Source organism: Numida meleagris, chromosome 6 (assembly GCF_002078875.1).
Source record: "Numida meleagris isolate 19003 breed g44 Domestic line chromosome 6, NumMel1.0, whole genome shotgun sequence".
NCBI lineage: Eukaryota > Metazoa > Chordata > Aves > Galliformes > Numididae > Numida > Numida meleagris.
The window spans coordinates 19,787,771-19,815,163 of NC_034414.1; the positions used below are offsets into that span (position 1 = coordinate 19,787,771).

Sequence of the window (27,393 nt, forward strand, 5' to 3'; positions counted from 1 at the left end):
AAATAAAAAAGGTTTTAGAATATATTATGATCAGAATTGGGATTTGTTCTTTTGGAAATAAGTGATAGTATGCTGCTGCTGAGGATTTGTATTGTCTACGATGGGTGTGGACAGCTTTGCGTTACAGAATCTCAGTCTTTTAATCAGACACAATCAATACGTGCTTTAATTTAGAATTGCCATTTTCCCTCAGAATTTCAGGCCTTTTCAAACTAGAACAGAAGGTGTGGATTGCTCACAGGCGTATTCTATGTCATTTAGCTTCCTATCCAAACAGTCATTGTGAGCGTTAGCTTTTGGGGATGTTTCTATTGAAAATTTTTTTTCACAATTCTTCTCCCTTGCCTGATTATGGTAATAGAAGCTGAAGTTAGCTTCTGGCTAAAAAGGGGCAGTTTTGATATCATATGTTTATTGATATCTCATGAGGTTTAAACCATAAACCATAAATGATATGTGACCAGTGAAGGATTGATGTTATAACAGTGCATATAGTGCCTCCTTTCATGAGCTGAATTGTGTTTGGTTCTTTGCAATAAACTCTTCACTGTAAGGAACAAGTCTGCTTTGGGAGAAAGTAAATGTTCTAAAATGACCTTTCCAGCTCCAGTGCATTCCATTCTGTGAATAAAAATATTTGCACTTTTCCCTAAGGACTGATGTAATTCTAAGTTTTTGCCTTAAGAAATATCCATTGGCACACAAAAACTCCTAGTATGAGATTTATAGTTTGCTCATTTGATAACTTCTGTATAAAACCAAAGAAGGGGGGTTGTTACTGCAGTGTTCATAAATGATTGCATGTGACTCTTTAATATAATTCATGAAAAATAAATGAAGATTCCACTGCATGCAAAATTCACTTCAATTTCAGGAAAAGGTGGATTTTGAAAGGGAAATAGAGCATTATTACATTAATACATTTTTTCACAAGTGTTTGGTTGGTGCCAGATGACACAACACTCAAACTGAAGTCAGTCTTTTCCCTAAATGATGTGTATTTTAGTGCCTTCATGTAGGTATTAGAAATGTGGCCTGATTTTTAGAACTGTCAAGACTGAACAGGTCTATTTTAAAATCCCTCAGTGCTTCAAATTGTCATTGCTGTGAAAATTAAGTCTTGCATTGCTTATGGCAGGACTGCTTAAGAAAGAGAAAAAAATTTACCCTGGCAACATTTTGAAATGATTGTTCTCTGTCCAACAAAACATCTCTGCAAGGGAAAGACAACAGAATGTGGCTACCTATTTTGTTTTCACAGGATATAATGGCAAGCTATTCCCTATGAAAAATAAACAATCTTATTTCAGTATAGGAGGAGAATATCTTTGCTGTGGACCTATTTGTGAGGGAATTTATTGCTAGGGAAAGTTTAGTGTACAAAAAGAAGTTCTGTTAAAAGCCAGCGTACAACTTGGCTAATTATTAAAGAATAGCTTAGGGAATGACACAAGAAATTATTTGTATTGGCCAGCAATTTTGCTTCCCCTTTGCCAGTTTTAGAAACCTATTTTATATCCAATATGTATTTCATACATAAATATTCCTAAACTTTAATATATACAGTGCAGCATACATAACCTCCCACAGACCAATCCAAATTGAAAAAGCAGAAACAGAATTCACTCCATGATTGAAGTACGTTATCATAGAACATTTACTTCCTCTACCCAGATATTTATTCTCTTCTTTATCTCTACTTATTATATATTTTTCATATTTTTAATTAACTGTATGTATTAATATCTAGGTTTTTATTCTTATTTTCCCTTTGCATATATTTGATTTCAGTTGAATGCATATTTTTATGCTCTTGCTGTTCACATGCATTCAAAGTGGGATTCATCTCACCTAACTTGAGCTAATTTAGTGCTGTCATCAGGAGGAAGAGATGAGCACCTCCAGAAAGTGATTTATCCCACTTGCTGTCAGCATTTGTCCTAAGATGTAATATATCTGTTTGATATCAGAGGCTGACTGTCAGGCTGGTTCTTTGTTTGCTGGCTACTTTAATCTGGAAACCTAACATTTATATAGCTGAGATTAGGAAAGATGAATTCTACCCTTCTATTCTCCACTGTTAGCATTTAGTTTGAGAATTCAAAGAAGTATTTGGAGCATTCAAAAAAATATTTACTGTGCCTCTTTTTATCATTCTGTCTGTGGAATGGCAGCATCTAAAACTCGAAGTGCAGTCCCATTGACTTCCTTTGATTGGAGATTTTACTGATAGGCCTCAAGATCGAGAAAGAACTTAAGACAGGATTGACTAAGTGAAAGAAGATGGAAGAGTTGTATCTTTTCAGAGGCCAGTAAAGACACAGAGATGGAGTGAGTTGTCCAGGATGATGAAGCAGTAGTGGGAAATGGACCATGATGTATTGTCCAGTGGCCCTAGCTAATGACTTATTTTTTTTGGCCCTAAGTACTCCAGTAGATATTAAGTTTCTATGAGATAATGGCGTATATACATTTTCCCCTATATTTGCTCATTGTTATTGGCTTAGTGAGTTTTCCTTTGAGCATACAATGAAAACATCAGTGTGTGTATGTGCATCCTTTACTTAATTTGAGCAAGCGGATTCTAAGAGTGCTGTAATTATACAAAAATACAGATTTTGGAAGGGCAGGAAGAAACTGTTCAGTTAACTGTAACTCCACACAGATTAATAACAATAACTGAGTTGCCAGTTATTAATGGACTTTTGAAAGTCTCAACTTTAAGATACTTTATTTACAAAACTACTTTGTAAAGCAACCTTCAGCAACATACTTATTAATATGAACATTAATTTGGACATTCGGGAACTGTAAATGAAAATTATTTTCTTCAGAGAGTAAATCACAGGAGCAATCTTAAGCAAACTGGCAGTTTTCTAATAGAGCAGATTTCTACTCCCAGAGAGCTCTCAAAAAGATTTCAATTAGATGTTAAATTAGAGACCTGAAATTCATATATTTCTCTCAGCTCAGCTCCTTAGGCAAAAATAACATGATAATAACTTGATCAGCTCAGAGAATTCTGTGTTCTGTTGTAAAATGTCTTCCTTTTGAAATAGATCAAAATTGCAGCTAGCAGTATAAAAGTTTTATACTACTTATCTGTGTGGAAGGTTGAAGTGAATAGCTTCTTGGGAGAAGAAGAAAAAAAGAATCCCTACTGCTCTGAGTACTTGTTTGAGAGATGAAGCACACTAATAAATATGTAATGTGAATAAACTTTTCAATGTGCAATGAATGTGTAACAGAAAAATAGGTAACAGCGAAATCAGATATGTTTTACTTTGGCATCCATCTCCATGTAGCATTTTGGGTTTAGGTTTTTTTTAAACAAGTTTTTCCAGTATTTATCTACATTTGCATGAAAAGTTATTGGACTGATATAAAGTTCAACACAAGGGCACAGTGAATGATTGTGTGGTTTCTGTAACTACGCTTACAGAGGAAGGATAGATTTGTTGTTGTAGGATCCCTATGAGGGTGTACTGTAACTTAAACTATTCTAAGCTTAATTACCTTTAGACATGGTAAAAAATATTGTTACAACCAAGCTAACGGAAAAATTATTTGCACGTTACATCATATTTTGGAAGTGTTTTGTATTTCCCCAAAGGGAAGATGAGTACTAATGAAATGCAATTGCTGTTACCAGTCATTACCCAGCTACTGGTACTCCTACCAATACGTAATTTTAGGAAGCTTTGCCTGTGGAAAAAAAGAAACTGTATGTAGACGTGGTGAGGAGGTCAAGGAATTGACTTTATCCCTAACAAGAAAGAGTGCTTGTTTGCAGGCTTTGTCTTATATAAACATTTATTTCATGTGCTGTTTATAAAAGTTAATGATGGTTTACCCGAGTTAGTCTGTGGACATAAGCAAGAAAATGTCTGCATGCAAAATGAATACGTTTTTGTAAACCAACTCTGTTTACAAAATTCACTTTTCTTATTTATAAATGCCAGTGTCTATGGGTCTGCATCTGAGATGATTTATTTGCTGCAGCATCTTTGAAGCCAGTGTAAGCCAGGCCCATGGAACATTGAGCAATGTAGGTGATTAATAAAATTATAGAAAACTGGAAAAATATTTCTTGGTCAGTCAGACAATATTAGAGGTTGCTTAATAAAGCATTCCTTACAAGGATATTCACTGCTATGTCTGTTGGGTGCCTTGCTCTGGAGAGGAATCTTAGTACTACTTCTATGACTTATTAAATTGTATTAACTGTGTCACTGCAGCTTCTTACAGAATGTTAACAGAAATTGTGTGCGATACTGTGTCTTCTAAATTGAGTAGTGACCATAAGATGCTTTATGTTCTTCCTTGCATTCAGCAAAACAAGTAAGACTATTCTTAACTTCAAACACATGGGCTGCTCATCCTACTTTATTATGTTGAGCCAAGATGCCAGAGGTGGTAGTTGGTATGGCAGTAGAGGTTGAACCTTCCCACCAATATTCCATTACATGTTGTTGCCGTGTGACAGATGGCAGCAGAGGGGCAGTCTCATAAAATGGCATCTGACATGGAAATGCGTATGAAGCAAAAGTGTGTCAATGAACTTCTCCATGCAGGAAAAATGGCACTCACTGACATTCACTGATGCCTGCTGAACACTTATGGAGACTAAACAGCGGATGTGAGCACAGTGAGGTGGTGGGTGGTGTTTCAGCAGTGGTGACACTGACTGTGGGTCACCTCTGCTGGTGCAGATGTTGAGCGCAGCGTGCAGGCTCTCATTTATCACTGACGAAAATGCACAGCTAATGGTGGTGACTATGTTGCAGAATATTGTTTTGTAGCTGCAAATTTGCTCTATCAAGTAGTGTTATTGTGCTCTTTGTAGCTGTTGTAGTTTCTAAGGATAATAAATAGGAAGCATTACTTAGTACTGTGTACATAAGTAGTTACTGGCTTCAGAGGGGATTCATCAAGTGTTTAAAAATAAGGGTTTGAATGTTTTGCTGATTTGTTACTGAAGTACATAAGAATTTGAAACACAGAGCCCTTGAGGAGATAAGCTATCTGTCACAGTTGAATTTTCTAGATATTTTATATTAATTTCTACAAGGATAGGGGATATTCCTGTACAGTTTGGGCAGTGAGGATGTGTCTCCTGTGTACTTCTGGAATTCATTTTATGTAACTCCTTACTATAAACCTTTTGTGCTGTGGCTCCCTGCAGTTCCTTGTCAGCATGCAGCCTGCTGTAGTTATTTGTTTTCATTATTTTATTTTATAGGCAGAGAGTTTATTCTAAGATATTTCAATGAGAAGCAATACAGAAATGCTGAACAATATGTCAACAGAGAAAATATTGGCAAGTGCAGTAAGGCTGTATGTTCATCACACAAGAAATCCAAACCAACCAATTGGATATGTCTGAGATGGTGAAAATTATTAGAGTATGAACATTGGTTGTGTCATTTTGCATATTCCAGGCCTTTTCTTTGCTGAAACTATGTTCTGGGCATCATTTTACATTAGTATCAGATGAGTGTACTCTGAGGTGTTACGTGATACTAGCCCAAATTTTAAGGATATGGAATCTGTCTTTGAAATTTAACATAGCTGTACATAACTTGCCCATATCCCCACAGCCCTGTCTCTACAAGCGGCAGAATTGTAATAGATGAGTGCAAAGAAGGTTTTCAGATTCCTTGCCTCAAGCAAAATTAGCTAATGATATTCATTCAGATACAGAACAGTACAAATGGGGCACATTAAATGGCTTAAATTAGGTCAAATTGAATAATTGAATTTATTCTTTTACTTAAAAACAGCTTAATCAGCTGAGAGTGCTGGAGTCAGAAAAATAGTTTAATTAAATATTAATTAGAAGTTTATATTTTGAGCTTCCTTATCATTACTTGCAGCGATATTATTTATGTATCTGTTTTTGTTCATTACAGCTACTGGGAGATGATGTTCAACCATTCTTACTTGATGAGGAATTTGATTATGACGATGTGGCACTGACCCCTAAGTTCTCTGAAGCTGAGCTGATGACCATGAAAGAATTGTCTGAAGAGAAGAAAAGGGGACAGATGTAAAGCCCAGCAGGAGCTGAAGTCTGAATCAGATGCACCCTGAATGGCATTCTGTGCAGTGCTGGTGAAATAGCATTTTAGAGAATAAATTAAACTTCTCCTTGTACCCTTACTAAATGCTTTTTATCTGCATGGACAGGAAATGACATCCTCAGGATTTTCTTTGTTCCATCAAGGTGCCTTGGAGCCTGAGGTTGGCTTTCTCTAGGACTCCTAGACTTAGTCTGAATGAAAACACAGAATAGAAAGGTAGTGCTTGCTCAAAGCTGCTTGTATAGTAGACCTTCAGTCAGTGAGGAATGTTTACCATCTTTTTAAATTTTGTGCATTGATTTGTTTAGGCATTCAGGTTGGCTAAGGAGGTCTTTATCGGTCCCTAAACCCAAAGGGAGTTTTGTATAGATCAGTGGCCTTTGATGTTCTTAGCTCAGCTTCTTTGTTGTTTTTGAGGTGGTACAAAGCAGCTGGAAGGTGTTTGAAATGACAGACAGCTCCGAATTCCCATTTGTTTAAAAAAAAAAAAAAAAGAAAAATCCCTGACTGGAGTAAAGCCCATCCAGCCTCTAGGCATGCTGGAATAACTGCTCCATGAGACCAAAACAAGCTGGTGTGATTCAGAATAACAGGCATGGCTACTCTGGCATATATTTGGTAGCAACTAGCCTAACGGTAGTCCTAAGGCTGTCTGACTATTTCTTTCTGTAATGTAGAGCTGAAAGAACTTTTTGCAGCTAACATGTTGGTCTGTAGACTCCTTCTCTGTCATTATAAGATTTAAAGATGTGGAGTTATACCAGTGAATAAATTTGGGGGTATTTTTTTCTCTTTTCTGAGTTGCTTTAGTTCTGCAGAGACATAAATATGCCAGGTTATTGTAAATTCTTTTGAAAGAGTTGATCAAAATTGCTGCTGTGTAACTACTGACAATTAAACTTGCAATGCTACAAAAACCCATCCAGACAGAAAGAAACATAGTGATCTAATCCATTAAAGAAATTGGCATCGAGAGGCTGTCAGATTTAACTTTTTTTTTTTTTTGAGATGATTCTAGGTACCGGCTTATGCCTTATGCTTAGCATCACTGAAATTCAGCGAGCTCTGGAGTTTGATAGAGTACAAGACTGTTTTGTTCCTTTGTCAGAAATTTATAAGAACAAAGAATGGGATGAGTAAGAAATAAGTTCTGGAAGAGCCCTGTGAGCCAATCCAGGAAGAGGAAACTGCTTTACCAAGACAGCAAGGTCAGCCTTTAAAGGCATCAACAGAGAAACAGGGTATACAACTTCCTTAACATAGGTATTTCTTGCAAATATGCAGTAAAGAACTTTTAGATTAAGAGAGCTCTGTACAGTTTGTTATTTTGAAAATGAAGAATCAACCATAAAGATGGCCTTTTGCGAGTTTATGAAATGACTGATGATGAATTTGGCATCTTTCTTTATACATATATTTTTAGAAAAGTACAAAGTACAGAAACTATAGATAAGTTGTGTTGGAGTCCTGTCATCAGTGTAGTCAATATAACTTATCCAGGGGTTCATAATGATCTTCAGTCCAAATCAGCTCTGGAAACTAAGTGCATTTCCTATTCATTTCATTAACAATCTTTTTCTGTACATGAGGGATGCATTCAGCCATTCAGTTCCTCCTCTCACAGGCAGATGATTCTCTTACCAAATGTTCAGAGTACCTATTAAGCTCCGTAAGTGTCATTCAGTATAGTCATTATATGGTTCCATTAGATGTAAAGAAACACTTTGCTGCAGAATACCTAACAAAATGGGAACTCTTTGGTAACATTCATCCTAAGCAGAGAAATGAGGATAATTTACTTACACTTACATTACTCTTTGCTCTTTTTGCTCTTTGTTAGCAGAGACAGATACGATAATCTCTACCACAGTGGAAATTAGCCAATGTAGGCTAACTTTTCCAAGTGTGACATGTTGGCTATATTGGACATATTAGTGGTTGTTTTTGGCTTGTACCTTTTATCTGACTGTCCTTCACAGGGAAGGCCTATTTTCCTTTTCTCCATTACCAAATCGTTTTTAAGAACATACTTGATGTGCATGTTAGATTTTATACATATACATGGATTTAGCTACCGGGATTCGTATCTGTATTTCTGAGGTGTTTTGAAGTCTGAATAATATATATTTTTCCTCTTTAATTTTTTAGGTTTTCAGCAGGAGTTGGTGAGGTACATCCTCCTTTCCTGTTTATGGTTTTTCTAAACACTTTTCCTGTTTTCCACAAGCATTAAGGGTAAAACTCACACATAGAAAAGGGAAGCGTGTGCTTCTTGGAGTCAGCTTTGTGACTGCTACAGTATTGAGTGGAAATAGCTTTCTAACTCACTGATAGATTTTTAAATGCTGAATGAACTCATAGGAAATGAAGGCTGTGTGATGGAACTTTCTAATCCCTCTGTATTCATAACTTCATTGATGTCTAAGGTGCAGTAGAAATATGTACCTATCTTAGTCATTGACCTGATCAGCAGTGGACTTTTAGATTACTGAGATGTTACCAGAAGGAAAGCGACGGTTTCCTTCTGCAGTCTTCAGAGATCCTGAGTCATGAAGAGCAACTCAGAGACTCAGAACAAACTCTGAGAAGTTAGTATTACTTTCACCGGGTCAGAAGTCTGAAGGGTTGTTTCCTTGGATAGTTATGGTCCAAGCTTAGATATTAATGCTCTGAGTTGCTTCTTGTGGGTGTAAAAGGAAAAGTAATTATTTGATGTGATAATGGCTTTGAAAGCATAAGATAAAAATTCAGGAAGCGAAAAGGGATGCAGACAGATCTATCTGATTCATACATCATCATGGTTCTAAATATATTTCTGCTAATGCACAAAGGTATCATTATAAACACTTGTATACACACAGTGACACTGAAAGAAAATAATTTCAGTATGGAGAGTACTCACCAGATAATTCAGAACCTTTTGAAGAAGGTGGCATGGAAACAAATCCCTGCTCTTATGGAAAAGACCCTTTGATCCTCTGGCCTTGATTTTCTGCTGCTGTAAACTGGCAGGGTTCCACTGAGGCCATTTGTGTTCATACAACAGGCGGGATCCTGGTATTTACAGCTTTCTTAGCTGAAAGAATTCAAAGCCAAATCAATTGCTGATTTAACTCTACTGAATGTAAGGCAATATGTATAGCCCATTATCTTTATGAGAAAATATTTAAATGCTGAGACAATGCAAACTAAACCTTATCTTTAATTGTTCAGTTATTAATTTTACACAAGTCATTTTGGTGTTTCTCTAGTGGTGTGTGCTTAGAACATTGTTTTTGCTTTGATAAAAATATCAGATACGTTTTCAAGTCATGTTCAAATAGTGAAACTTGATTATATACATAACTACTAAGCATTCCCACTTCCTTTGAAATTTTTCTCCCTCTGCATCTTGGCGAGGGTCAGAAATGGACTTAGCATTATCTCAAACTTGTTTTAAAATTGTCTGCCATCCTTTGTGAGAACATGTACTTTGTTATAAAGGAGGATTCTCTGTTTGTAGCGAAACACTAACTTCAATTTCCTAATTATTCAGCAACTTCATGCATGTCACAATGTGGTTCAGTAGCCACCCAGTATCAAAGGGGCACTTGGATAGCAGGCTGATTTGTATCCTGTTTTTCCCTACCCTTGGTTTTACTCGGGAATGTAAGGGAAAATAGGAAGGCAGCGACTGGGAAGGGCTGAGGAAGGGGTTTGTTAGCCCTGTTTGCTTGCTGCAGCTGTGCTGAGAAGGCATCTCACAGCCCTCCTCCACAGGCTGAAGCTCAGCTGGGGCTTGCTCAGGCCACCCACTACAAAGTGAGGAAGCCCCTGATAAGGGATCTCTCTGGCCTCTAGTTCCCTGCACTGCAGAGCCGAGTGCTTTCACAAGCTCCGGCATTCCCACCATCGTGTGCTTTCTTGTGGTGAGGTGTCAGTTGGCACAGGTGGGTCTGAGGTGCTGCATGTGTCCTGGACCGTGCTGAGAGGGACAGGCCCTCCCCACACTCCTCCTGGGCACTCCCAGGTGCTACATGTTTGTCTATCCCCTGGGAAAACAAAGCTGACAGTTTTCTCTGACATGGTACTAATTAATTTCACCTCAAAAGATTGAGGATTAAGGGCTCCTCGAAAGGTGACGAGAACACTGAGTTTGTGACTGCTGGCTGTTGGAAGTGATGCCTTGTTTTTTGCTGGCAAGATACTGTAAGCCAGTGTGGCAGGTGTACAAGCTGTGAAAAGCCACGGAGTTAGAACGGAGATCATTTTACTGCTTGTTTATGAGAAGTTTGCAAGAAGAAAAGCAAGTATTAGAAAGTACCGTCATTTGTATGGACAGGCCAGTTTATTTGCGATTGCAGTGCCCCACAGTTAAAATGGAAATCAATTTTAATGCCTTATGAAAATGCAGAAATATTTGTCTCGTTTATTGCACTTCCAAAAAGGACAGATAATAAAATTCCCCTGATTAACAATCTGTAATTTTATGTGCTCTGTGGTGTCTAGTTCAGAACATCTATCCACATAAACATGCTTCAAAATAATAAGCAAAGATAGATCTGAACAAACTCCCTAAATCTAACTTCACTCTGAATTCCAGGCTGTAGTAACTGTCTCTGTATATTCAAAGCCCTCTCTGATCTGAATATGCCCAAGCTTTGAACAAGTAAATACTTTACTTTAAAAATCTTTAACCAAACATTCCTCAAGCAACCATTTAGTATGCGTTTGGACTACAAACAAAAACCCCAAAGCAACTGGGGACCTGCCTATATGAAAAGAACTTGCAGAACACAATTAGAATTACTGCATTATACAGGGAGATAATAGTATTCTAAAGAGTAAAATTAAATGGAAAAAGATATTTTTCAGGAGAGTGAACTATATTAAAATATTTTGTTGGCTTGATAAAATTCTTGAGAACCTTTCAATGCACAATTGAGAAATGAGTGTAGACATTCAGTAATTCATGTGGATTTACAACAGTTATCTCTCGAGCAATTAAAATGAGATTAAAAAATGTGTGGGATTCTTCAGTGTATTTTGTGGCAGTTCTAAGACCATAAATTAAGGCTTTAGCCTCATTATATCATATGTTACAACAGAATTTGTTCTTTTGTGGCTGCTGTGGTTGAGTACTTGGGCAGCACTGTTTCTGGAGTGCAGGTGTGTACTTGCATCAAGTAAACCTCACATTCAGTAAGCTTTCTTGAATCCATCTGCTTTTCTGTGCATTTGTATAAAGCCTTGTAATATGCAATACGATATGCATAATTCTTAGAAAGAGGCCTCATTTATTATGTTGCTAATGCTCCTCAGAATAACTTAGCTAGAGGACAAATTCTGCCAATTACTTGGAAGTGTTAACTCTGCCAGTTAGATTTGCTGAATTTTGTACATTTGTTCTTTGAGGGAGAAATGTTGAAATACATTTTTTTCTTCCTCTCTTCCTTATTTTTTATTTTGTCACTCCTCTGTGAGATTTACAACCAGCTTCTCTGCACTTGACAAGATACTACATTAATCCAATGAGCTTCTTTCCTGTTGGATAAAATTTCACTGTAAAAAAGATGGAAGGCTGGTGCCTGGGCCAGGAAACATCAAAGCATCATTAGCATTTCACGCACCAGCTTAGCATTTGCAAAGCTTTCAAAAACAAACAGTTGGTAAAATACAAATAATGGTCAGCTGGCTTACAGAATGAAAATTTAATTCCAAATTGCCTTTGTTAAAGTTAGCTACCTGCACGTCAGTTCCTCTGCCCACCAAGGATTCTGTTCACTAACATATTTCAAAATGCAGACTGTCAAAAATATTGACAGCTAGCACTAGCTGAATAGCATTTCCTGCAGCAAAACTGTGATCTGTTTAAGGCTCTTTGTTTGGGGTTGTGAAACATTTCTTGAATTCTGCAGATTTATTTGCCATGCATGAACATTAATAACATAAACTGTAAAAAAAAAATAATGGCCCAGTGGATATCTCTTCCTGCTGAGAGCAGGGAGAAGAGAGCTGATGGGAAGCGAGGTTGTCTGAACAGCCAAATATTGCCTGCAAATGTGACATTTCATGTCTTCCTTTTCGTTCTTTTGCAATATTAGTATGAGAATCCTGGTTATCAAAAGAGTTGGCTGAATAACACCCTTTCTCAGATCCCCAAACCCAGATTTATGAATATATTGGTGAATCAGCCATCCAAATTCAGATAGCTATTATTCCAAGGGTAATAGTATCACTCGGGCCGTATTTTACAATGTGCTTGCAGCTGAGGGCATTTCTCAATTGACAGTATTAAGCCTTCATCACAAATGTTTGAATAAGTGTTTATCTGGTACTGCTTATTATCCAATAATTCTCAAAATTTCAATTTTTTCTTTTGAAAATTTTCACTTGCTGCCCCAGAACCAACAGATCAAATTCAACCTTCAAAGGTGATACCGGAAAAAATACTTTGGGGTGCTCTGAACAGAAGTGATGAAATTAAGAATGAAATAAAATGAAATGATGTTAGGTTTAGGAGGATTGCTGAAATTGGTATCTACTAAACTCTGGCAATAATTCTGAAGTTGGTGGAGCTCATTTTGCTAAGGGCAATTAAAAAATGCCTGAAAAAATATTGCAGAATATGCTATAGTAACAGTATACTGCATCAGCCAGGAGCTGGATTTGATTAATATTTTTCCTCTAAGGCTTGGTATACATGAGAACGAATGGTTGATGTCTGAAACAATTTTATTTGTTAAGGCTTGGGATTTCAGTTTTACTTGTTAAGACTTGGGATTTCAGTTCTCATAATTGAAAAAGACTGCTTCGATGTATTGATGCAGGTTTGGTCTGACTATTTTAGTTCCAGAGCATCTCTACAAGCTCTTGATTTGTACGCAGGCTGGACAGTCAATTTATGAAGCGTCACTGCCAGCATTTGCAGAAATGAGAAATGATATATTATTTAAATATTTTGCTTTTCTGAACAGCTTAGTTACATTAAAATTGCACGGTAAGATAGCAGAAGTGGCTTTCCCCCCCTGCTTTTAAAAAAGGTTAATTTAGAAGCAAACTTGAAGTGGAATGTTGGATCGGAACCACATTAGTGCTTTGAGAAAACCTGTACCTGCATGCAGCTCTATCTCATGACATTGTGGCTCAGCCTTAAGCTCTTTGCCTAAGTAAATGACATCACTCTTGATCTTATTTTGGAACATACAAGGCTAAGCTTTTTCCAGAATCCAAAAATGCCATCAACTTAATATTTGCAGAGCGTGCTTTTTCTACTCTTTATTCTTCTTCCCCTTATAAATCTTGCAATCAATATCATATAATACACAGAGAACAGGATATGGCATTGCCACGTTTTTCAGCAGGAGTGGGGAACATTCTACTTGCCAAGAGCTGAAGAGGCCATTGAAATGCCTTTAGTTGGCCTCTTGTCAATTTGGATGGGTATATATTGACTTAAGTTCACATTTCCCATATTTTTGTGATTTATTTGTGTTACCCAAATCAGGGAGGTTGAAATAATTTGGGCCAAAACTCAGTTCAGTGAACTCCAAAATATTCTGTCTTTTGGTCACTATAAATTCCTCTTGATTCATCCCATCACTGCTCTGTCAACCAACACACCCAACACAGGGACTCTCCCTGTGCCCTCGTGTAGTTGGACTCTTGTATAACATTGCAGGTTCCCTGGGACGCTTCCAGTGAATTGCAGCTTACCCAGAGCTGACTGTTTTTTATTTATTTTCCCTTCGAAAACACGCTTCCACATAACCCTGCCTCACCCTGTTCTTCCCAAAGGGATGGCTAGAGCAGATTATCAATGCGTAGATCATTTACCTCTTGTTGGTTTAACTGAGTGTTCAGTTTTGCTTGTCAGTTTACCTTCCCTAACCTTTATTTTCCAGATGGAATTCTACTTGTAGTGCCCAGCACTGAGAAAACAAAAATCTGTTTCTTTAAGACATCACAATATTAGCATTCGGAAAGATGTTTACTGATATATTCAGCAAGAGAGGAAACTGATTGCTACTTCACGGTGAAGTTTCTGTGTTTTAAATGTTAATTGTTTTTAAGCACTTTGGAGTTTTCCGTGGCCTCTAGGTCTTTTTTTTTTTTTTCCTATAAATGATAGTTGATACAATCTCTTACGAAATGGGGTTAAAAAAAAAATACTTTGCTGTCCTAGTTTCAAGTAACCTTCTGAAGTTCAAGTGGACCAATTACACATAAGAGGACAACAACTTTTGTAAAGCTTCATTTGAATCCCAGAGGGGAAAAATGATAGAAAATCAATTAACTTTCCACATGAAAAAATAGCTCATATTGCTAAGCTTTCCTTGCATAGTTTCTTGATTATGTTTGGAAGCAAATTGCCTTGATTATACCTTTGACGGGAAGGAAAGCCTTTTAATTAATTTAATACATGCTATAGCAGTGCTAAATTGTATCATGGAACTATTAAGTGGGCCTCCACTGATATTTTTGCCCTGTTGAAAATGGATATTGCTCGCTTAGTGAGTCATGCTCTTGCTGGGTTGACGCCATTATCTGTTCATTGCAGAGCATGTGATATAGAAGCTATTAGGGCCATTCATGTATATGAGTGGCTAAATGGAGTAAACAAAAAGCCAATTTCAGTGAAGAGTCTGAAATGTTTCCTTTGGTCAAAATTTTGGAGAAATTTGAGCTACACTTCAGTCTCTTGTACCCACAGTGGGGACTGAACCAGGCACCTGAGCCCTAACACAACCCCTGCTTGGGAATATTCAGGCTTCATATCTAATTTCTGCTGGTCCTAGACTGAAATGAGAAGTGAAAGTGATTCTCTGTGTCATGTACTGACAGGTGGTCCTCAAACTGCTGTTTAGCTATGAGCTATTGATAGTGAATTTGTTGTAGCATTGAGTACGTGAGCTTCTTCTTAAAATCAGTGTTTGTCTCAGGCTCTTAGCTGAAAATAATTGCATTTGTTGTGTTTGCTGAGAATAAAATTTTTAAATGATACTATTAATTCAAGTGTTCAAAATATATTGAGAAACAGTATGTTCTTTTTACAAAGAATGTGTTCTTGTATCATTAATGGTGTTAAATTATATATTTGAAATACAATTAATATTAAGAAATATCTTGATTTGACTCTGATAATGGCCATTTTCTTGTACTGCTAAACTACTACAGCTGGGTCACTGTGCTTTCCCTGGTGAGTCGGTGCTATTGGTCTGCACAGCTGGTTTTGTACCAGGGTCTGCTGGATCTTTTCTGGGGAAGTGCACAAGAAAATATTCAAGAGGTGGATAATAAAGGAAAGAGTCCACCACCAGAGAATCTATTTTATGAATTCACTCACAGAGGTCTGAACTCAGATAATAGATCATCACACATTTTTTCTCATATCTCATGGTCGCAAGTAATGAAAAATGAAAGACTGTACAAGTTAGGAGCAGTGCTCTCGTTGCATGCTCTCTGTTCTGTCTGATTTCTCAGAGAAGTGCCGACTGGTGAAGGATCTGTTTATAAAAGGAAACTAGTTACTATGGTTTGGGAGAGATTCAAGATGGGAGAGGAAGCTTTCTTGCAGCAATGTGAGAGTGAATATGTGCTGGAAATGAATTTCAGACTTGATGAATTGTGGCTGTGAGTGCTGTACCACAGGACTGGTATGTTCTTAGCTAGCGAGTTCTGCATTATTTAGAGATTTAATTTAATTAAAGATCTTAGATTTAATAACTAACATTTTGAATTGTGACAGAATTAGGCTGGCAAACATCAGTATGCATAGAGAGAGGTCAGATGCACTCTCTAAGCTTGTGCACCAGTAAAAATACTTAGTATTGTCTAGAATGGCAAAGCCAGCAACCAGAATAGCAGCATGACATTCCCTGGCAGCAGGTAGGGAGATGTGATCTGCACCACTTACTTCGGTAAAGATTCACTTCCTCGAGGATAGGTTTCACATCCATTCATGGCTAATGCAGTGCCTGCCCCTTCCCAGGTCCCAGCAGGCTTCTGGCCGCCCACTGGTCCTGCTCTACCTCCCATGACCTTGACTGTGTGGTCAGGCCTGAGTAACCGAGTGCAGTCAGCGAATGGATTTGAGAAAACAATTGTGTTAATTTTTCTCCCTGTTTGTGTGAATACATATTTTCTCTTTCTATCTGTGCCATGAGTGGGCCAGTGTAGCTCTCTAAAGTTCCTATCCAAAGGGATTATACAAAAATTATATTTTTTATTTTTCATTATTTAAATTTATTTCCTGTCATCACAAGTGCCATGCGTTTATATATTTCCCTTGTTTTCCTGAGTTAAAAGTTGCAAAAAAATATAATATGCATTCACACTACCAAATTTTGATCGCATTTAGGTTCTATTTTTAAAGCTTAGCCTCCTCATCTCAAGAGAAAAAATGCACACTGTCATCTTGTTGAAAGGCAAAGACAGATGGTTTGGGACCTCTACTGGTGCTGGGATCAACATCACAGTTAGCTAAGATCTAATACCTCTGAAAGATGGAAGGGTGGGTCAAAGATTGAGAACTTCATTGAGGTGTAAAAGCAACCAGATGTGTCCCACCGGTCCCACCATAACTGGAATGTCATCTCCTTTGGATTACTCTAAGAAATGTGGTGCCTTGCAATCTCAGCAAAAATATTATACACAGCATTTTTATAAAAAAGAAAAAGAAAAAAAAATTGATCTATTTCAGTGCTTGAATTTTCCACATAGGCCTATTAATTCATAACTCAAACTGTGCCCCGTGAGAACAACAGATCAGTAACACAATCCCAAGTGTGCAGCTGGCTGATGGACTCTCCTTAGAGACTAGCAGATGTGGGCAGGGTTTAAGGAAAAGCTGACACAGGGAGAAAAAAGAAGGCAGTGACTAAAAACTGTTTTTCTTTTGAACAAAGATTGGAGGGGTGAGAGCAAATGCATGTGTCAGTTTGGGAATCTGGGTTAGAAAATTGCTATGGGGCTTGCTGAACATCACCTAACAGCTGGTCTGGCTGCTGTTTTTGAGTACCTACATCCAGAATAAAACAAGTATTTTCTTAGGGAGAAACGACTCCTTACTCTTCTTTTATTCTTATTTCTCTAAAACAACGTGGATAGAGGGAACAGTACTGACACCAAAGCCCTTCTCGTTGCAGAGCACACGGTGGCAATGTTGCACCACCTCTGCACTGTTGTCGTGCAGCCTGGCACAGCCGGCGGTCATTTACAGGCAATAAATAGCTCGGTGCAGTGGAGTGGTGCTTTATCCAGGGAATATTGGACTTGGCAGCACTGATTGTAGTTTCTATTAAAACAGCGAATAAGGTATAGGAAAAATATATTATTTTTCTTTTTACCTCACGTGTTATTTTCATGCATCCTAAGCACTGAAACAATTTGAATTTTGCAGCAATAACGTAGCTGGTATAGGAAAAATATATGACTAATTAGTTTCATTCCATAAAATCAACTGTACCTTCCCGAGAGGAACACTTCAGATAATAAAACAACTCCACCCATCACACACACAGAAATCAGAAACTGTGTCATCACGACACTGCAAGGTTTCTCCCTCCCAAAAGCAAGCTTTACTATTCAAATATGCTAACCACGAACTCCTGCTTTCAAAAAGATCTCTAGCCTAAACATCAGCCTGTCTGAGTGGCTGCAGAGAAATGGGGGTGCTGCAAAGAGCAAGATAGACTGGCTTTTGGGCATGTCTCAGGCACTTTTGGGGCTCAGCAGCCATGTATGGCTGCAGGCACTGCAGGGCCCCTTGCTGTCGACATGGTCTGGTCACAGTTGCACCTATGGGTCTGTTGGCTTGTGGCTCTGTTGACCTGTGGCCCGGTTGCTCCTTCCAGCCTGATAGGATGAGCAGGACGAGACTTGCACTATAAAGGCAATGCTGACTTCAGAGCACTTCAAGTCTCTGAACTGTCATCTTTTGCATTTATCCTGTTTTTGGTGTTGCTGTTGCAATTCCAGTGGTTCCCTTTGCAAGCCATGGGCTTCACTTATTTTTCATCTGCCTATGTTGAGCTCCGTGCCTTGATAGATAAAACCTTTCCTGTGCTTCTGTCATGGTTCAGCTGATTTCCAGTTCACCAACACAAAAGGAATGAGTTTTTTCCTTCAATTTTTCTGCCTCTTAGGCTTAGACATATTATCAATCCCTACCAGGTTGTTCCAGTTGCCCTCATCCCTAGGAACTTGAATTCAAATCTAGATCCAGTAAGACGAGCGACATACCCAGGAGGCATCCCCAAAGCACTTGCTGAAGCCTCCTTCCCTTGCCAAGCAGAAGAGGCCCAGAGAAAGAGGAAAGCTGTGAAGGCTTACAACACTCTCTTATCCTGCAGGAAGGAAAATACTGATTTCTTCAGATAGCAAATAACAGTGCTGTCCTGGAATTGCTCCCATTCCGCTAGCCACGAATGTAAACAAACCCCAAAGTGTTAGAACAAGCAGTCTGAGTAAGCCATGCTAAATGAGCTGCTGAGATCCATGCTTCAAATTGCAAATTTTGCACAAGCAAAAAAAAAAAAATTAAATAAAAATAGAATATTAAGAGAAAAATAAATAAATATTAGGAATATTAGGATTAAAGAAGAATTTGGGTCAAGTCTGTGCTAAGACTGCTGTAACTAAAAACTGGCTAGAAACAACAAAAATGTATTGAAATAATTGATCTGTAACAGCAGTGGCATCGATAAGGCCTTTGTTTCAATGTCTGAAGTCCTTTCTCAGTGTGCATTTCTAGGACGAAGATCGAGAGCCCTGTAATTTCACATCTTCTCTATTTATTCACAAGAGATATAGCTTAAGTCATAGTAGAAAAAAACTGAATGAAAATTTGCCTACAGCTGCTAATCAGGAGTTTGGTATCTAGGTAGCTCCTTTCCCCAAGTATAACAACCAAGACCAAAGCCTTAAAAATGGATTCCGGGAGGTAAGAGCCATATAATTTCCTTTTAGGTACATAACATAACCTACATCATGATCATTATTTCTACAGCCAGTAATTTTCAACAAGAGAAGGGAGGAAGAAGTGGCTGCGGCAATGAATGTCTCCCTAGTGCGGATGGATGCTTGCAAATCCTTGAATCTCATCACCCACCTGCCATTTTCCCTGCCTCCGAAAAATGATACTAGCTCCCACAGCCCTTCAGCCAGTGCTGTTTTGCTTTTGTTTCTCCCTACTCAGGCTCTGCCAAGTCCCCACTTGCTCAGCACCTCCATAAATACTGTTCTGTGATTGTATGACTTTGTGTGATTTTCAGTACCCACTGGTATACAAGCTGCGTTGCTGAAGATTAACAGTCGGGATGAGTTTCCTTGTGAGTGCTTGGCGCCACTGCGTACAGTCTGAAAGCAAGGAAATGCACAACCCTGTATGTCTAAGCAATTTGTTTTCCCACTGCTTTCTGCATTTATTTTAAGTCTGAGCTTGAACTGATGAGAAACAAACTCAAACACTATTAGTAAGAAAATGATAAACCCCTTTTGTAAAAATTGTCATCTATGAAGTGCAGAGAAATGACTAAGCTAAGCAGTTGTAATTTAGAAAGAAAGGTATTAAGAAGATTCATTCCAAAACACACTCCTTAAAAAAACCTGTTGGCTTTTGGCTGTTTTCTACCATTGCATATGAGTAAAACAATAATTTTCTAGTCTCAAGTGCTAAAAAAGGGAAACATTTATCAGTCAGTGTATTATCTATTAAGATAAAAAACTATGCTTTTGGCATCTCGTATTAATGGCATGATGATCTTATGCACCACCTTCTACCAATCTTTTTTAAACGCCAATATGAATGTCATTTTCATAGCTGAGGTACCAAGTCCCCAGGATGCCCAGTAAGGCCTCCTCAGTGTGCAAATTTACTTCCACTGAGCAGCAGAAATATTTCAGCAAGGGAAAGATACTGAGGGGAAATACAGTAGCTATAGATAGTAAAGGCAGATGCTGTAGAATACTGACTGAGGGCTAGAAAGTTACAAAGACTGTGATGTTCAGTGCTCATTGCTAGCTCACAGCTCATGTACCTTTTACTTTCCTATTTTATGTGGTCAAGGTTTGGTGAAAACTAACAACGAAATCCATGGTACATCATATATTTTCTCCTCCTTGGGAACAGCACACAGAAAGTACGTGATCTTCACACACAGCTGCTGAATTAAAAGTCCCATTTCATTAAGTGCATAGAAAGGATATATTGGGTGGGTTTCAGATGTAATACAAGCTCTTGTAGTGGCAGAGGGCCAGATTCCCCATTCACCTGTGCAAATGTGGACAGAATACAACACTCATAGATAGACAGGTCTGTGGAAATGCAATTGCCCGTCCTGATTCGCTACTAAAACCAGTTTCCCCTCATCTGAAGTGACACAGGCGTAGAAAATGGCCAGGGGAGAGAACGACTCTACTGTCCTGATTATCTTTCTGTTTATTCTTTTCTACTGCCCTGCAATCAGCAGGCAATCTGTTTTGTAGCAAACACCATTTGAGGCTGCATTGTCTTTGGGTCCGTTCCATTTCATGTTTTAGTACATATCAGCGGAGGCTGCTTGCTTTGGGGGTTCTGGGCATCTGCACCAGTAGAAGAGAGCTCCTGCAAGATGCTTAAAAATATACTCCAGCATTTTCTGTGCTATTCTGTGACAGATGTTTTGTCCAGTCATATTAATCTATCATCTTGAAAATCAGTTCATACTAAAGAAAATGCCTGACCTCGGTTTTCCTCCTACTTTTCCTTACTTCAGATATCTGTTCAAATACTTTATTGAGGTCAGAGACGTAGACCAGCAGTAGCCTGCATTAATTTGCCTCCCTTCCATAAGTCTATTATCTTTATTTTCCCAAGCATATAACATTTTCCAAATTGAAAATATATTAGAAATCCTTACTGCTCAGCTTGTGATTCAATCTATTGGGTTTCTTGCAGCTATGGGATAAACTGTGTATTATTCCCTTTACTGAGATCACTGGGGCATTGCTTCTTCCCCAGAAGTTATTTTATTGGAAAGATCCTCAGCTCCATTAGCAACCAGGCTTTTGCCCACAGGTTCAACATTGTTGCTGGTACTGAAAACCAAGACTGGGTCTTAGTTTGTGGGCTATGGTGTGGTTTTGAATTCCCCTCCATACTCCTTTCCCACTGCATGATGATCCCATTTCTTCTTTCGTTAATATCTGTGACACAAAAAGGATGTGCTTACTAACAAATTTTACTGGTGACAGCACTGGGAAGTGCTTTCAGTACAGAAAAGGGCCAGAACACCACTCAGGAGGCATCGGTTTCCCTTGAGAATAGGATCAACGTGAATTAGATGAAATTCAGTAATAGAGGTGAAAGGAAATTCACATGAGAGATCTGCCAATAACTAGCCCTCATGGGAACTCATCAGACTTCCAGAAAGAAGAGTGGGAAGGGAACAGAACAGTGTAAGTGTAGTAAAAATACACCCAGCTTCAAGCTCGACCTTCTGTTCTCAGCCTTTAAAATGCAGCTTCCCTTAGCAAGCAACATGGACAATAGCGAGGTAAAAGTGAATTATTTTTCCATGATATGATAAAATTGCATATCTTTTTGTTTTGTTTATTAATGGTTTGGTAGTGCCTCTGCAATAGAGGACTTTTGCTGCTTCAAAGATTTGAAATACAGAGGGGGAGAAAACGCTATTGTCTAAGTTTTTCTTTAAATGTTATCCCTGAAGGTGCATGTATTTGTCTGAATATAATTGCAAATGTCACAACTCTGATTTCAGCTTATGTGTTGCCTGACTTTCAGGGATAAGGGCACTTAAGTTGCTAGTAAGCTCCAGCCTAGAAATATTCTGGCCTTTTCAGTTCCTAAAACATAATTCATAAACAGCATTTCCTTTCTAGCCTGCAGCAACCAGATTTGACATTTATATATTGCTCCACACATACATCACATAATGCTGCCAGAATCTTTATGATTAACTGATGTAATTGACTTCTGTGATAAAAAGAAATGTATGTGGGAGAATCCACAGAATAAAACAAAGTTTCCATTTTATTCTGAAGTTGTACTAAGAAAAGGAGGAAATACATCTTCTTTCCTGAGGACAGCCATTCCTTCACGGAAACAAGCATATGAAAAGCCACTGCATCAATACTGGTGAGAAGCAAGGGCGAGTCAATTTTATCCCGCACCTAGACAGTGTATCAGATCAACTTATCAGAGAGAATGCAGGAAGATACCAAATGGACAATTCATCAAGGAAGCTGGAGTGAATAGAGTTCTCCAAGTCTGCAGTAAGTCTTCTGTCTCCAGGAAGGACTGGCTTGTACTTGTGTTTTTGGACTAACCCTTCACTGCTCAAGCATTAAGTTTCTTCGTACTGTTTAATGACACATCTGTCTAACTACACCTCCCTCATAGCTGGGTGTATTCTGGTCTTGTTAAGAAAAGAAAGACATGAAAATATACAGTGTATCACAGAACTTGCACCTGAAATTGTAGCGTGGTATGTCTCATATTCCATTCTTTTACTACCCGATGATTCGAGTGAGTTTTTCACAGAATTACAGAATCATTAACGTTGGGAAGGACCACTAAGATATCATTTAGTCCAACCATCTACCATTACCACCATGCCCACTGACCATGTCCCTCAGTTCCTCATCTAACATTTCTTGAAAACATGCATGAATGATGAGTCCACCAGCTCCCTGGGCAGCCTGTTCCAATGTATTATCACTCTTCTGAGGAGAATTTTTTCCTAAGATCTAACCTGACAGTGCCCCTGTGAAAAATTCACAATTAAAACAGTGAGTTGTTAATTTAGTGCAAGTCACCCACTCTTAACAAAAATTTATAATTTGCTTTGAAACCACATGAGTATCTTTGAGCCCACAAGCTGCAGATTTCTGCAGTTCAATAACATTTTTTTGGTAGAAATTCTGCAAAATGGGAAACTGCAAAACAGTGTAATGCACAAGGAGCCACACAGAAGGGTAGTCACTTGACCATCATGTCCCTAACATTAGGAATACTTCACATCTCATTGCAACTATCATGAGAGGAAAAGGCTTTTGTTCGTGTCTCAAAGGCTTTATATTTTAGCTTGCAACTCTTGCTTTTACCACTTTGTGTCTGGATAAAAGATTGTGAGAAAGAATATAATTTTCCATTTGCTTGATGATGAAAGGGTGTCAAATTAATCAAAGCAATAGGAAAAAAGCTTTTGTTGATTTATTTATATTACTGGAACGCAGTGTGAGTCTGGGAAATTTATCTTCCCAAGGAGGACAAACCATGAGATCCCAGAGGGATGATCAGTGATGCCAGGGTAATTTGTAACGAGGGACTGAAGCACCGTGCCTTGTGCGTGAAGAGCCAAGGATAGCTATCTAATCTTCCTACTGCATATATTAAGAGCTCCTCTTTTTGTTCCATATCGCGGCAGCCAGCCGAAAGGAATGACAGGCACTGTGTGAACCCCCAGCTAGCTGATTTTTCACTGCAGAACTGAACTTCAGCAATGGGAAATAAATAAGAATACTTCGAGACCTAGAGAAACCTGTTGTTCTTCTGTTAATAAAAGAAAATTGAATAGAAGATGGAATAAGACAGAGAAGATTAAATGACTCCTTATCTCATAGCACAGTGACATTTTCTTATCCTTCTTAGAATTCGTGGCCAGCTTTAGGAGTTGTGTTAGTAAACTTGTATATTAAAATTCAAACTACTTGCTGAACTTTAAAATATTTTCACTAATGCTCATTAGATTGAAAAGAAATCTTCATTATTTCTCTATTTGTGAATAGCTTCCTTCTGTCAACGTTCTGTTGTGAGTCATCGGTAGCTGATGTATTTCTTTACCTTTTAGAGTGGTTAAAAATATAGAGTGATACATATTATGAAGTAATAATTTATGATAAGGTATGCAGTACGCAAAATGTCACATAGTTTGCAGAGATTAATACATGAGCCAAGTGCAAATACATTAACTTAACCAACTATCTGGAAAGTAAGATTAATGAAAGAGGGAAATGAATGCAGCGTAGAAAGAAAAAGGCTTTGTGGTGACAGTATGTTTTATATAGCATATGTATTTAATGTAAGGACCTCTGTGAATTAATAGCTCATCTCTGAGTTCAAGTACACAGATATTCATCTCTGGTAGGGATAGTCATGCAATTTGAGTGGGCCAGTTATACCTGATAATCAAAATCCAAGCTCTGAAGGTTGAGTTTAGCAAATCTAAGTCTGTTCAAGGATGTTAATAGTATTGCATCCAGGTGTGGAGTCCTCAGCACAGTAGAAACGTGGACCTGTTAGAGCACATCCAGAGGAAGGCCACAAAAATGATCCAAAGGATGGAACACCTCTCCTATGAGGACAGGCTGAGAGAGCTGGGGCTGTTCAGCCTGGAGAAGAGGAGGCTTCGGGGAGACCTGGTAGCGGCCATTCTGTATATGAAGGAGGGCTACAGGAAAGAAGAGGACAGGCTCTTTATCAGGATCTGTTGTGATAGGACAAGGGAAAATGGTTTCAATCTAAAAGAGGGGAGATTTAGATTGGACATAAAGAAGTTTTTTACAGTATAGGTGGTGAGGCACTGGCACAGGTTGCCCAGAGATGTGGTGGAAGCGCTATCCCTTGAGACATTCAAGGTCAGGCTGGATGGGGCTCTGAGCACCTGTTCTAGTGTAGGTGTCTCCATTCACTGCAGAGGAGTTGGACTAGATGATCTTTAAAGGTCACTTTCAACTGTTGAGTTTCTATGATTCTATGTAACACAATGAAGTACAGCATTTCAAAGCATGTTTATGCAACATTTCAAAGCAAATATCTATTCCTCATTCTGCTAAAACCCATTTCTGCAATACAGATTAATAGAAAAAGTAAGACATGTCAGTGCCTTAAATCTGTGCATTTCTAATGAACTGCTGCATTTTGAGATCTTTGTGAAACATCTGCTTGTACACTTAGGCACATGTATAAAACCATGACTGCAAAATTCTGAATGCGTATCTGTGGTCCATGCTTAAGTCAGCTTCAAAAGACTGTAGCTTTCTTGGTTACTCTCTGAACCTGGAAAATTTCCTGTGATAACGTCAGAATTTACGTTGTAAAGCTCCCGACCCTCAAAATTAGGTATTTTCCCTGCCATCTTCTATGTTGACAAACCTTACTAATTACTAGGATTGGCACACTCTAATGTCAACCTTTACAGACACCAATAAACTTAGGCTCAACATAGGCCACCAGAATCTCAAAAGAAAACACCATCAGAAATAGAGACTTGCCTTTTTACTCTTCCTATAGTGACTGACTCCATTTTTCTCCCTTCCTCAAATGCCACAGTTAGAAACCAGTCTATATAGCTGGTCTTACACCTGGGTTGTGGAAACCTCCATTACCAATAAAAACTAGGGAATGAAAGGATAGAGCACAGCCCTGCTGAAAGGACTTGAGGATTACTGGTGGATGGCAAGCTGGACATGAGCCAGCAACGTGCCCTCACAGTCCAGGAAGGCAAACGTATACTGGGCTGCATCAAAAGAAGCGTGGCCAGCAGTCGAGGGAGGTGATCCTGCATCTCTGCTCTGCGCTGGTGAGACTTCATCTGGAGTACTGCATCCCGATGTGCAGTCCTCGGTACAGGAGAGACATGGACTTGCTGAAGTGCAGAGAAGGACCACAAAAATGATCCAAGGGATGGAACACCTCTCCTATGAAGACAGGCTGAGAGAGCTGGGGCTGTTCAGCCTGGAGAAGAGAAGGCTCTGAGGTGACATGATAGTGGACTTTCTGTAACTAAAGGAGGGCTGTAAGAAAAAAGGGGACAGGCTCTTCAGCAGGGTCTGTTGTGACAGGACAAGGGACATGGTTTAAAACTAAAAGAGGGTAGATTTAGGTTGGATATAAGGAAAGTCTTTTACAGTAAGGGTGGTGAGGCACTGGCACAGGTTGCTCAGAACGGTAGTGGAAGGCCTATCTCTGGAGACTTTCAAGGTGAGACTGAACCGGGCTCTGGGCAACCTGATCTAGCTGTAGATGTTCCTGTTCATTGCAGGGGAGTTGGACTAGATAACCATTAAAAGTCCTTCCAACTCTAAGGACTCTATGATTCTATATTTTCCTATCTTTTCAAATAATGCAGAATCTGGACACCCAGATCTTTATGTCAAAACAAGAGAGTTATGAAAGAAAATGAGCTTGAAGAAAAAGGTTTAGAGGGAAGCATCCATTCTGGTTGATGCCCTTCTTCTGTCCTAGAGGCGGTGGCAGTCCCTCCTGTGCACCCTGAAGGATCTACCAGTGTGGTTTCTGAATCTCATTACAAATTGCCATAGGTGATAAAGATGACTAACTGTGTACTTACTCCTGCATTGTGGGATACAGTGTAAAATTTAAGAGCACCTCAATATATAGAAAGTCCAACTAGATGATTGAATGGGCTTTTCTAGCACCATGAATCTCTGTCTATAGATATATAACCATTAGGAACCTGTTTTTTTGTAGACTACATCATTAAATTTATGGGAGTTGGCAGTCTGCAGGGGTAGCTGCCATTCTGTGAGATAGAACAGATGCTGCTTGCTACACTGAAATACACAATACCTTGTTCTGGAAATCTTTGTAGTTCATATTAATCTAAAATAAATCATATATATTGAAAACATATCCTAACTTTATAGGCAAGGACAAATATAACAATATTGTCTGACTGACTCCTCTCCATTTGGAATTCAGACCAGAAATCACAAAACTTTAACCACCTTTCATATATGTGATTTAACAAAAATAAACAAAACAAAATAAAACATTAAGGTAACAACTAACGAACAGAAATACTTCCTGTTTTGATTCTTGATTTTAACTGGTGATTAACAGAATTGTGGGCAACAGGAATTATTTTTCCATAGAAGAAGCTGGAAGGTGTTTTATGTAGAACAAAAGCAGCATATTATAGAATGGAACTTAGCTGTTTTTAGCAAATACATCTGGGGAAACATTAATTATTTATTTCTCATTCACTAAAAATAGCTGCGGTCTGCATTTTAACCAGCTTGTTCACAATTTCCCTAGAAGGTTTCTGTATTAATATGGTAAGAGAAGGAAGACATTCTAGATCTTATAATTATTTTATTTAGGTAAACTAGATGTCTACATCATTTCAGTTGATGTTGAAACCAAATAGGAAAAAAACTTTTTTTTCAATGTAAAAGTGTAGGCATGGCTATAAAATGGTGAGCATGATCATTAGAAAAATACACATGGAAAAAGCCATTCCTTCTACTCTGTCTTTGCTTCAGGGACTTAGATGATACTGGAAAGGAACAACAGCAGCTAATTAAC

The 27,393-nt window shown here is 38.4% G+C and overlaps 1 protein-coding gene across 3 annotated transcripts in view; it reads left to right on the top strand.

Annotated features, from left to right (window-relative positions):
• Positions 1 to 15,192, top strand: part of C6H11orf74 (chromosome 6 C11orf74 homolog) — a 50,503-nt gene extending 35,311 nt beyond the window's left edge. For all 3 annotated transcript variants that reach the window (XM_021402073.1, XM_021402076.1, XM_021402075.1), the window contains one exon: positions 5,913 to 15,192. In XM_021402073.1, coding sequence (XP_021257748.1) covers positions 5,913 to 6,053 — 141 coding nt within the window. In that variant the 3' untranslated portion in view covers positions 6,054 to 15,192. The remainder of the gene's footprint in view (positions 1 to 5,912) is intronic.